Genomic DNA, 12,388 nt, shown 5'->3' on the forward strand with positions numbered 1-12,388 from the left:
CTCATCAGAATTTCAAAACCATCACATTCTAGTATATGCCTACCACGTTGATACATATTGTACACTTGGCTTCCCGACATCTGAATCCTGGGCCTATATTGTAGCAAGTAACACTGTAAAATAAGTAGCTGAGCTTGTAAACAATTTCTCTTTTGCTATATACAGGTTACCTGTACAATGCACAGCGGACATATATTTCCCAAGCTTCCTGTGAAGTGTACAGGAATTAATGAAGCCAATTGCAAAGGACCCACCTTACATCATGAAGATCAAACAGCTGACATTGAAATCGGTACCAGCAAAATTGTTTGCGCTTCTCTCTCTCTTTCCTTACTCTTCAACTGCTTTATATATCTGCCACAACATTACTTGAATTTAACCTATTATTGCAACAGTAAAATCCCAATAAAAACAAAAATTGTTTATTTCGAAAATTTAAAAAAAAATCACTTATGCAAATCCCAACTCTCAATAATCATTCTTTCTCTAAACTGATTTTGAACTTGAAAATCACTCTGGGTTCCATAAGATTTCTCAATAATCTACTTCATCTTTTACTTCAAAGTTAATTCCAAACACCCACAGGGGTAATTCAGTACTTTTATTCTTTAATCTAAAATGTTCTCAAAGGCAAGGAGGATATCTTTATCTTTCTCTCCTTTCTCACACTAAACATTCTTCACCACAAAGCAACTACATCTGGAAGGAACAATAATGGCAGGGCTTGACATCCACAAATAAATATTGTGGTAGAAACACTTTGTTAGGCACATTTCAATTCAATTCTATATGAGGCAGGGTTTCCCACCATCTGAAAATGGATGTCCTACACCTTTCAAATTTCTGTTAACCACACAGAACTTTCTAGAGATAGGCAGGGTTCCCTACCATCTGAAAATGGTCCTAAACCTTTCAAATTTCTGCTAACCACACAGAACTTTCTGGAGGTAGGCAGGGTTTCCTACCATCTGAAAATGGAGGTCTTAGACTTTTCTAAATGTCTACTAACCACACAGCATTTTCTGGAGGTAGGCAGGGTTTCCTACCATCTGAAAATGGAGGTCTTAGACTTTTCTAAATGTCTACTAACCACACAGCATTTTCTGGAGGTAGGCAGGGTTTCCTACCATCTGAAAATGGAGGTCTTAGACTTTTCTAAATGTCTACTAACCACACAGCATTTTCTGGAGGTAGGAAGGGTTTCCTACCATCTGAAAATGGAGGTCTTAGACCTTTCAAATTTCTGCTACCCACACAGCATTTTCTGGAGGTAGGCAGGGTTTCCTACCATCTGAAAATGGAGGTCTTAGACCTTTCAAATTTCTGCTAACCACACAGCATTTTCTGGAGGTAGGAAGGGTTTCCTACCATCTGAAAATGGAGGTCTTAGACCTTTCAAATTTCTGCTAACTACACAGCATTTTCTGGAGGTAGGCAGGGTTTCCTACTGTCTGAAAATGGAGGTCCTAGACCTTTCAAATTTCTGCTAACCACACAACTTTCTGGAGATAAGCAGGGTTTCCTACCATCAAAAATTGAGGTCTTAGGCCTTTCTAAATTACAGCTAACCACACAGCATTTTCTGGAGGTAGGCAGGGTTTCCTACCATCTGAAAATAGAGCTCTTAGACCTTTCTAAATTACAGCTAACCACACAGCATTTTCTGGAGGTAGGCAGGCATTCCTACCATCTGAAATTGGAGGTCCTAGACCTTTAAAATTTCTGCTAACCACACAGCATTTTCTGGAGGTAGGCAGGGTTTCCTACCATCTGAAAATAAATTTCTGCTAACCACACAGCATTTTCTGGAGGTAGGCAGGGTTTCCTACCATCTGAAAATAAATTTCTGCTAACCACACAGCATTTTCCAGAGGTAGTAAAACTTCCAATTCGATATTAAACATTTAATAACACAAGGGCATACCTTCTGAGGGGTGATCATTATGCAAATGATCAAAATCATCTGAAATCAGAGGGACACTCACTCTCAAAGCCAGTCAGAAGTGAGATCCTTATCCTGTAATTTCCTTTTGTTGATCCGTTTGAAAAAAAAAAAAACAATGTACAAACTTTCATATACAGTCATAACCTTAGCTTACATATATAGTATCACTGTATAAATATTGCAGATGCTAAAGAAAATTACTTGGCTATCACGATGGATATTTACTTAGGTAACGGTAACCCACTCAGTCATGAACTATTTCTATTAGCCTCGGCAAAAACTGATCCCCTTCAAACCGATAAACAATATTTTCAGAACGGCAATTAAAAAAAATACAAATATGTTCCTTATACAAAAGAAAAACTTGCACATAATAAAAATCTAACCCAATAAATTACCTTATATATATTCATTTATATATATAATATAGCTTATCCATAACAATATCTAAACCTCCATTGCTTTGTACAAATTGATGTATAATAGTAAAAAAAATTTACAAATCCTGACAGTTCATTACTTACGAGTCCCCATCAATGCTTCGTCCATTAAATCGTCGTCGATTATACAAGGAGACGGCTGAGAAGCAACCGAGTGGGGAGAAATCATACTAAGCGGAGAAGCTACGGGAGCGGGAGACTTCACAATCTTGATGGAAACCGACGGCGATTTCTCTACGTGATCCAAGGCGGCGTTGTTGCTTTGATCTTTGCTGTCCAAAGACTTCGAGGGCGGTGGGTGCATCAAGGGCTGGCGATTTGACATAGCTGTGCTTGGACTAGAGCTTGCCGTTGTGGAAGAGACAACCGGCGTCGTGTTGAGGTCGGCGGCGTGGTCAAAAACGGAAACGTTTGGACCACTGACGCCGGAACTAACTGGAGGGCGAGGAGGTACCATGTCTGTTTTCCCCTTCCCATCATCTTTGGCATCCTTGTTAGGTTTATATTGCGGTTGTTGATAGATATCCCTGGATCGCACGTCTCCAGAGCCCGTGGAGTTCACCGACGGCGAGATGGATGAACCTGTCCCTGTTGAGGACAGTTTGTTGATACCTAATAATGAATTGTGAATCCCTGAGCTTCCTTTATCTGAAGAGTTTTCGAGATTCCTTCCGGGTGTTGAAGAGTCTAGGAAGGAATTTAAAGTCGAATCTGCTTCTGCCTTGGTTGGCCCTAACTTCTCCTTCTTCTCCGCGTCCAGGTCAGATTGAAACATCGATTTGGCAACCTTTTCCGGATTATCGGGATCCAGTTTTCTTTGGTTCTGGACGTGGTCCTCTTTCGATGGAGGTTTAGGAAGAGAGGATTTATTCTGCCCCAATTTCTTCATGTCTAATGAGCTACTGTTCGAGAGGTATTTTCCGGGCGAGGATTCCTTGGATTTATTCCGATCACCCGAACTCGATCGATCTTTGTCTTTTTCTTTGTCCTTGATATCTCTGTCCTTGTCTTTGGTCCTTTCTCGCTGATACTGCAGAGGACTCGAATGTACCCCGGGTAAGCTTGAAGCACCAAGAGGGGAGACTGCAGTGGCAGTTACGTTTGACACTGACGAACGAGGTAATTTTGGTATTGGGGGTAAACTGCTTAACAATGGGGTCTTCTTCGATGCCGGACCGCTGGCTACTCCTGGCTTTAATCCCGACGAGGATTTTAAGATTGCTGACTTTGAGCTTGATGAAGACGAGGAAGAGGAGGAGGAGGATGAAGATTTGGAACCGTTGCCATCCTTCATTTTGGCTTTGTTAATGGTTAATTTGATGCCTACATTCGAGGTCTTGCTTGTATAGTCTGTTTTCTTGTCCCCCTCTTTCTTCTCTCCAGAGCCTGACTTTACTAAATCTTTTGGATCCTTGTCACTCTTTTCAATGATGGTGACAGAATCTGAACTGCCACCCACACCAGCTCTTAGTTTATCTACTATATCAGAGAGACTTGATCCTTTTCTATTTTTGGGAGGAGATACTTTTGCCTTGTCAAGGGAAAACGAAGGAGCTTTATCATCCAAAGAAGCTGGAGCAGCTTGTGGTTGAGCATTTGCGAGAAACGAAGTGGCAAGCGACGAGGACGACGACGATTCACCGGTGGAGACTTTGGTGATCGTCAGAGCGTCACTGATGCTGGCCTTAATCTTCTCGCTCCCTGATGACGAGCTCGACACCTTTGCTTTAGACCCAGTACTTGGCGAGGAACTTGAAGACGACGACGAAGAACTCGAAGTTGCTGGACGTGACGGACTTGAGCTGGAACTTCTTTCTTTATCTTTGCTTTTAGTCAGTTTAGGAGATAGGGATGGCTTAGAAAAAGTTGGAGATGCTGACTTCAGTTGCGTCATGCTTGGCTTACCTAAACTAGTGTGTTTTGGAGACATGTTGGAATGTTTTGGGCTTCCAGTGGAAGGCTTAGGACTGCTCCTTCCCTTGGGCGATGATGAGGATGAAGACGACTGACCGCTACCACTATTACTTGGGCTATAGATGACTTTATTTGGCTTATGAGTTGGACTGACAGATACTTTATTGTGAAGTACTGACTTTGAAATGCTGGGTGAGAGAGATGATTTCTTAGATGGCGACTGATACGGCGGTGTGCTGGGCTTGACTGTGATCCCAGACAATCCAGACTTACTACCACTTTCACTCTTAAATTTCTCTAAAGATGATATTGATGAGTGTTTTAAGCTACTACTAATTATTTGTACTTTGGATGCTTTAGACGTACTGCTGGAGCTATTACTGCTTGGAGAATCCTCACGCTTTCTCTTCTTGTCTCTCCTGTCGAGGTCCTTCTTGTCCCGCCGATCCTTCTTGTCCTTGTTTTTGTCCTCGGACTTCACCACGGGAGTCACGGTGATGGAGGAAGGGATCGATATCGGAATCGGGATGATCTCGATGCCTGGCCTCTTCAGGAGAGCTGCACTCAGGGACGAGGCGTGGCTGCTGCTACTCCCGCCAACCTTCTTTCCGGATCCCTCCGTTTCCGTCAGGTCCAAGACTATGGGCGACTTGCGGGAATCGCTCCCGTCGATCCTAGGCTTCTTCACTTTCTTGACGACTTCCTTGTTTTCCTTGTGTGTGTAGGAGTTGATTTTTGCATAGTTTGCGACACTGGCCGGACCGTACACTTGTTCCCTTAAAGCTGCTAAATCACTCGTTGCAAAATCAGTAGCACCACTATCACTAGACGACCTTCGCTTATTGATAAAATTTGGAATCTTTTCATATTTCACATCAGGTCTTTTTTCCATCATACTAGCGACACCGTCGGCTAGAAATGCATCCGAGCTTCCATCATCGATGTCAATGACATCGTCACCAAATTTTGGACTTTTCTTATCAATATCCACACCCTGTTTTTTCTTTCTAACTTTTGCAGTTTTAGCATCACCTAAAAAAGACTGATTAAGACCGGATTTGTGATTCACCGCCCCCAGCAGCGCACCGTAGCCGAGGGGCGTTCCGGCCTCCTGCACCGCGTTTCCCAGGGCCGCTAAGGGATTAGTGTTGGTCTCCGAATTGCCAGTGTGGTGGTTGCTGCCCGAATACGGCCCGTTGTAATAGTTCTGGCCACCACCGGAGGCCGTGTTGGCCACCACGTTATTCAGGTTGGTCATGTGGGGGGCCATCAGCTGATCGCGCCGAACGCTTATCTTGTCGTAGTCGTTCAGCATAAACTTCGTGTTCTGGTTCAGGTCAGAGTTCAGCTTGCCGCCCCCCATCATGACGGCCGTGTCTCCGCTGGCGATGGTGTCCCTTCTCTCCTCTTTGGCCACCTTCCGCATCACTGCCCGCATCGTGACGGGGATTGACATGCACCTGGAAAAAGAGGCAGAATCAATTCGTTGTCATTTTCACTACGTCATTGACAGGACTCTATTTCAAGAACACAGTTTCTAAAATTTCTCCTTCAAACATTTTTTTTTTATTTAGTGTAATAATCAATATTTAAGCTCCAAATATATTCTACCTGACAAAGCCAAGTACTGTGAATCATGACAGCATAGTCAATTTGTTGTCATTTTCACTACGTCATGACAGGACTCGAAATAATCAAGAACACAGTTTCTAAAATTTCTCCTTCAAACATTTTTTTTTTTATTTAGTGTAATAATCAATATTTAAGCTCCAAATATATTCTATCTGACAAAGCCAAGTACTGTGAATCATGACAGCATAGTCAATTTGTTGCCATTTTCACTACGTCATTGACAGGACTCGAAATAATCAAGAACACAGTTTCTAAAATTTCACCTCCAAACATTTTTTTTTTATTTAGTGTAATAATCAATATTTAAGCTCCAAATATATTCTATCTGACAAAGCCAAGTACTGTGAATCATGACAGCATAGTCAATTTGTTGCCATTTTCACTACGTCATTGACAGGACTCGAAATAATCAAGAACACAGTTTCTAAAATTTCACCTCCAAACATTTTTTTTTTATTTAGTGTAATAATCAATATTTAAGCTCCAAATATATTCTACCTGACAAAGCCAAGTACTGTGAATCATGACAGCATAGTCAATTTGTTGTCATTTTCACTACGTCATGACAGGACTCGAAATAATCAAGAACACAGTTTCTAAAATTTCTCCTTCAAACATTTTTTTTTTTATTTAGTGTAATAATCAATATTTAAGCTCCAAATATATTCTATCTGACAAAGCCAAGTACTGTGAATCATGACAGCATAGTCAATTTGTTGCCATTTTCACTACGTCATTGACAGGACTCGAAATAATCAAGAACACAGTTTCTAAAATTTCACCTCCAAACATTTTTTTTTTATTTAGTGTAATAATCAATATTTAAGCTCCAAATATATTCTATCTGACAAAGCCAAGTACTGTGAATCATGACAGCATAGTCAATTTGTTGCCATTTTCACTACGTCATTGACAGGACTCGAAATAATCAAGAACACAGTTTCTAAAATTTCACCTCCAAACATTTTTTTTTTATTTAGTGTAATAATCAATATTTAATCCTTTTACCCCAAAGGACGTACTGATACGTTTCACAAAACTCATCCCTTTACCCCCATGGACGTACTGGTACAACCTTGCAAAAAACTGCTATTTACATTTTTTTTTTTGCATAATTTTGATCATTTTTTGAGAAACTTCAGGCATTTTCCAAAAGAATGAGACCAACCTGACCTCTATGACAAAAATTGAGGCTGTTAGAGCAATTCAAAAAAAATATACTGCAAAATGTGCTTGAAAAAAAAATAACCCCTGAGGGTTAAGGGTTGGAAAGTTCCAATTAGCCTGGGGGTAAAAGGGTTAAGCTCCAAACATCCACTATCTGACAAACCCAAGTACTGTGAATCATGACATGCAAATAGTTTGATCAACTCTAAATGTAATTCAAATATAAAAACAATAAACACAAAATCAATGATACTAAAATAAATTACTTTAATTTTGCCTTTTAAATTTCAAATCTATTTACCATTTTACTAAACAACTGAACAAAAATATCTATTCTACTGCTTATCCCTTACGTATAACAATAATAAACAGACAAAATCCATGATACTAAAATAAATTACTTCAATTTCGCCTTTTAAATTTCAAATCTATTTACCATTTTACTAAACTGAAAAAAAATTAAAATGCCAAAATATCTATTCTACTACTTATCCTAGATTTATAAATAACAGAAACAAACACAATATCATGAGCTCAACAAGTATATCCTTTTATTATTATTATTATTAATATTATTAAATGCTAAGCTACAACCCTAGTTGGAAAATGAGGATGCTATAAGCCAAGGGGCCCCAACAGGGAAAATAGCCCAGTGAGGAAAGGAAACGAGGAAAAATAAAATATTTTAAGAATAGTAACAACATTAAAATAAATATTTCCTATATAAACAATAAAAACTTTAACAAAACAAGAGGAAGAGAAACCAGATAGAACAGTGTGCCCGAGTGTACCCTCAAGAAAGAGAACTCTAACCAAAGACAGTGGAAGACTATGGTACAGAGGCTATAGCCCTACCCAAGACTAGAAAACAATGGTTTGATTTTGGAGTGTCCTTCTCCTAGAAGAGCTGCTTACCATAGCTAGTCTCTTCTACCCTTACCAAGAGGAAAGTAGCCAGTGAACAATTACATTGCCATAGTTAACCACTTGGGTGAAGAAGAATTATTTGGTAATCTCAGTGTTGTCAGGTGTATGAGGACAAAGGAGAATCTGTAAAGAATAATCCAGACTATTCGGTGTCTGTGTAGGCAAAGGGAAAGAACCGTAACCTGAGAGAAGGATTCAACGTAGTACTGTCTGGCCAGTCAAAGGACCCCTAACTCTCAAGCGGTAGTATCTCAACGGGCAGCTGGTGCCCTGGGTATTAGAGGATCCACTGTACAGTGTTTTAAACTCATCAACAGAGAATATATATAAGCATACGAGTTACTGTAATCACTGAACTTTTTTCAATTATTTTCTATGATAGAAAGCTATGCTTATACGGAAAATTCTATGTTGGAAAGATGCTATTAATATACAGTACTGATATGTCTTATGTTAAAAGTTATTTAATAACATTTACATAAAAAGAAATAAGCATTGCATATACTGTAAAATATTAACAGTTATTTTGTAAGATCTCTAAGAAGCATTGAATACAGTATACTGTAATAGAAAAAAAAAATACTGCATGAGGCTGAAATCTAAAGTTACTAAAGATATTTGATATTACAGTGGCTAAATTTCAATAACTTATACAGTATACTCTTGCCAAGGACACCTTTTTCAGTATTTTGCCTCTAGTTTAGGGCAACAATTAAACTCGAACCTTTCATTTTAATTTCTATATAACCACATGTAAGAAAAAGAAATGGACATGAACAGGACATATAATGAGAATGACAGATAATAAATGGACATTAAGAATACTGTAACAGAATGAGTCTCCAGTGATTGCAAAAGAAGCAGAGGTAGGAAGAGAAGACAATGGATTGATGAAGAATGCGTACGGAATAGGACTGACTATTCGGTGTATGTGTTGGCATACAGACAAGTGCTGGGGCTCGTAAGGCCATTCAGCACCTAATATTATTATTATTATTATTATTACTATCCAAGCTACAACCCTAGTTGGAAAAGCAAGATGCTATAAGCCCAGGGGCTCCAACAGGGAAAAATAGCCCAGTGAGGAAAGGAAATAAGGAAATAAATAAATGAAGAGAACAAATTAACAATAAATCATTCTAAAAAAGGCAACAACGTCAAAACAGATGTGTCATATATAAACTATTAACAACATCAAAAACAAATATGTCCTAAATAAACTATAAAAAGACTCATGTCCGCCTGGTCAACAAAAAAGCATTTGCTCCAACGTTACGCTACAAAGTAAAAGCTAGAAGAGTTTGGAGAGCAAAATGAAATGACGTGATGTAAAAGGATATAAAGTAAGTACAGCCGGAGGCCGAAGGATCGTTAATTAGACTCTCGTGTAATGCCGACAGTACTTGAGCAAATATGGTTCAAGAATTTCCGTACAGTATCTTAAACCAGGTCTAGGTTAATGGGTTAAATCTTAGACCTAACGTAGGCTATTTTGTTAACATTTTAGACCCAATAGTTAATTTGTTGAATTTTAGACAAAATCTATGTTAAATTTTTAGACCAAACCTGGGCTATTTTGTTAACATTTTAGATCCAATGTTAGTTAATCTGTTGAATTTCAGACCAAATCTACGTTAATTAAAGTTTTTTACCACTTGGGCTATTTCATTAAAATTTAGACCAATTCTATGTTAATTTATTTAATTTCAGACCAAACCTAGGTTAATTTGTTGAATTTCAGACCAAATCTAAGTTAATTAAAATTTCCGACCAAACCTGGGCTATTTTGTTAAAATTTTAGACTAAATCTAAGCTAATTTGTTTAATTTGAGACCAAACCTAGATTTATTTGTTAAATTTCAGTTAAAATCTAGGCTTTGCTGAATTTAAGGTCAAATCTAGGCTATTTATTTAAAATTTTAACCCAAATCTTGGATTAATTATTGAATTTCAGTCAAAATCTAGGCTAATTTGTTGAATTTAAAATCAAATCTAGGCAATTTTGTAAAAATTTTAGACCAAATCTAAGTTAATTTATTGAATTTCAGACCAAATCTTGGCTAATTTATTGAATTTCAGACCAAATCTTGGCTAATTTATTGAATTTCAGACCAAATCTTGGCTAATTTATTGAATTTCAGACCAAATCTTGGCTAATTTATTGAATTTCAGACCAAATCTTGGCTAATTTATTGAATTTCAGACCAAATCTTGGCTAATTTATTGAATTTCAGACCAAATCTTGGCTAATTTATTGAATTTCAGACCAAATCTTGGCTAATTTATTGAATTTCAGACCAAATCTTGGCTAATTTATTGAATTTCAGACCAAATCTTGGCTAATTTATTGAATTTCAGACCAAATCTTGGCTAATTTATTGAATTTCAGACCAAATCTTGGCTAATTTATTGAATTTCAGACCAAATCTTGGCTAATCTATTGAATTTAAGACCAAATCTTGGCTAATTTATTGTATTTCAGACCAAATCTTGGCTAATTTATTAAATTTCAGACCAAATCTTGGCTATTTATTGAATTTCAGACCAAATCCTGACTAATTTATTGAATTTCAGACCAAATCTTGGCTAATTTATTGAATTTCAGACCAAAGCTAGGATAATTTGTTGAATTTAAGACAAAATCTACAATATTTTCTTTAAATTTCAGTCTAAATCTACGATAACTCGTTATATTTTAACTTTAAAATCTTGAAAAGACCCAAATCTTATCATTCCTAAGTTACTGGGGACACTCTTCCCTCCAAAACCAACCCACAAACCTCTGCAAGACTTTCGTGACATATTCTTCCGAGCAGAAGCCGAGATCCGGAGTCAACGTGTGCAAGCGACAGCGAGCATTGCTAATGTCGGTCAAGTCGATTTCGGCAGTGGCGGTGCTCTCTTCCTGGGGGTGTTCGAAAGTTACGGAGATGTATTCGTGGCTGGCGGCCGTAACTTCGAACATGTACGCTGAGTCGAGATCTGTTTGATAAAGATATCGAATGAATTACGATCACCAGACTAAAACAAAGATTATAAAGGAGAACCTTTAATAAAAATGATTGACATTTATTAGAATACAAAATAGAGAAACTAAACAGTTTAGTTAAGAACTATTATTATTATTATTAGAGAGGAGAGGTCCCCTTTTTTGTTTCATTTGTTTGATGTCGGCTACCCCCCCAAAAATTGGGGCAAGTGCCATGGTATATGTATGTATATATGTATTATTATCATTATTATTATTACTTGCTAAGCTACAACCCTAATTGGAAAAGCAAGAGGCAATAAGCCCAGGGGCTCCAACAGGGAAAATAGCCAAGTGAGGAAAGGAAGAAATAAGAGAATTAATTAACAATTAAAATTAAATATTTAAGAACAGTAACAAAATTAAAATAAATATTTCATATATTATTATTATATTATCATTACTAGCTAAGCTACAACCCTAGTTGGAAAAACAAAACGAATGATCAATCTATACCGTACTACAATCCATATAAAATTAAATACCACAAAATGCAAGAAACCTCCTTAAAAAAACCAATATCTCCAAAATTCAACATTTAAACCTACCTTGCTTGCTGGCAGGTCGAACGCAAGAGGCAATGAGAGTATTGAAGGCCGTCTGAGCTCGAAGACACATCAGAATGCTGGTTATGTGCGTCGGGTGAGTGAACGGAACGGAGCTGACCATGACGCCCGGGAGTTCGCCGGCACTCGTCATGAAATAACAGTGCTGTTGATCTGGCAAAGTCTGGAAAAAAAAAAAAAAATATGATATCTAGATGATTTTAGAATAGTTTTCTATATTAACCCTTTTACCCCCAAAGGACGTACTGGTACGTTTCACAAAAGCCATCCCTTTAACCCCATGGACGTACCGGTACGTCCTTGCAAATAAATGCTATAAAAATTTTTTTTTTCATATTTTTGATAATTTTTTGAGAAAATTCAGGCATTTTCCAAGAGAGTGAGACCAACCTGACCTCTCTATGACAAAAATTAACTGTTAGAGCAATTTAAAAAAAGTATACTGCAAAATGTGATGGGAAAAAAATAACCCCTTGGGGGTTAAGGGTTGGAAATTTCCAAAGAGCCTGGGGGTAAAAGGGTTAAGATGATTTTAGAATAGTTTCCCATATTAACATTCTCAAGCTCTTAGAGATCTGTTGACATTTGGTGCTTACGTCCGAAACTGATTCCTTCTTCTTGATATAGATAATGGTCAAGCTATTGGGTCGTTTGCCTCCCTCATTTATGCATTTCGTAATATTCATAATGCATATGTAAACAATATGCACTTTACTTTACATACTGTGCTGTGGTCTAGATACTGTATATTGTACGGTAGAAAAAATCT

At 37.8% G+C, this 12,388-nt stretch overlaps 1 protein-coding gene across 1 annotated transcript in view; it reads right to left on the reverse strand.

Moving 5' to 3' along the window:
* Positions 1-1,889: 1,889 nt before the first annotated feature.
* The window catches only part of MED1 (Mediator complex subunit 1), a 42,627-nt gene continuing 32,128 nt past the window's right edge, over positions 1,890-12,388 (reverse strand). The window contains exons 9-11 of the mRNA XM_068387449.1: positions 11,602-11,782; positions 10,806-11,007; positions 1,890-5,759 (exon numbers count right to left, since the gene is read on the reverse strand). Coding sequence (XP_068243550.1) covers positions 2,462-5,759; positions 10,806-11,007; positions 11,602-11,782 — 3,681 coding nt within the window. The 3' untranslated portion in view covers positions 1,890-2,461. The remainder of the gene's footprint in view (positions 5,760-10,805; positions 11,008-11,601; positions 11,783-12,388) is intronic.

The sequence above is a fragment of the Palaemon carinicauda genome, chromosome 14 (genome assembly GCF_036898095.1).
Source record: "Palaemon carinicauda isolate YSFRI2023 chromosome 14, ASM3689809v2, whole genome shotgun sequence".
Taxonomy (NCBI): Eukaryota; Metazoa; Arthropoda; class Malacostraca; order Decapoda; family Palaemonidae; genus Palaemon; species Palaemon carinicauda.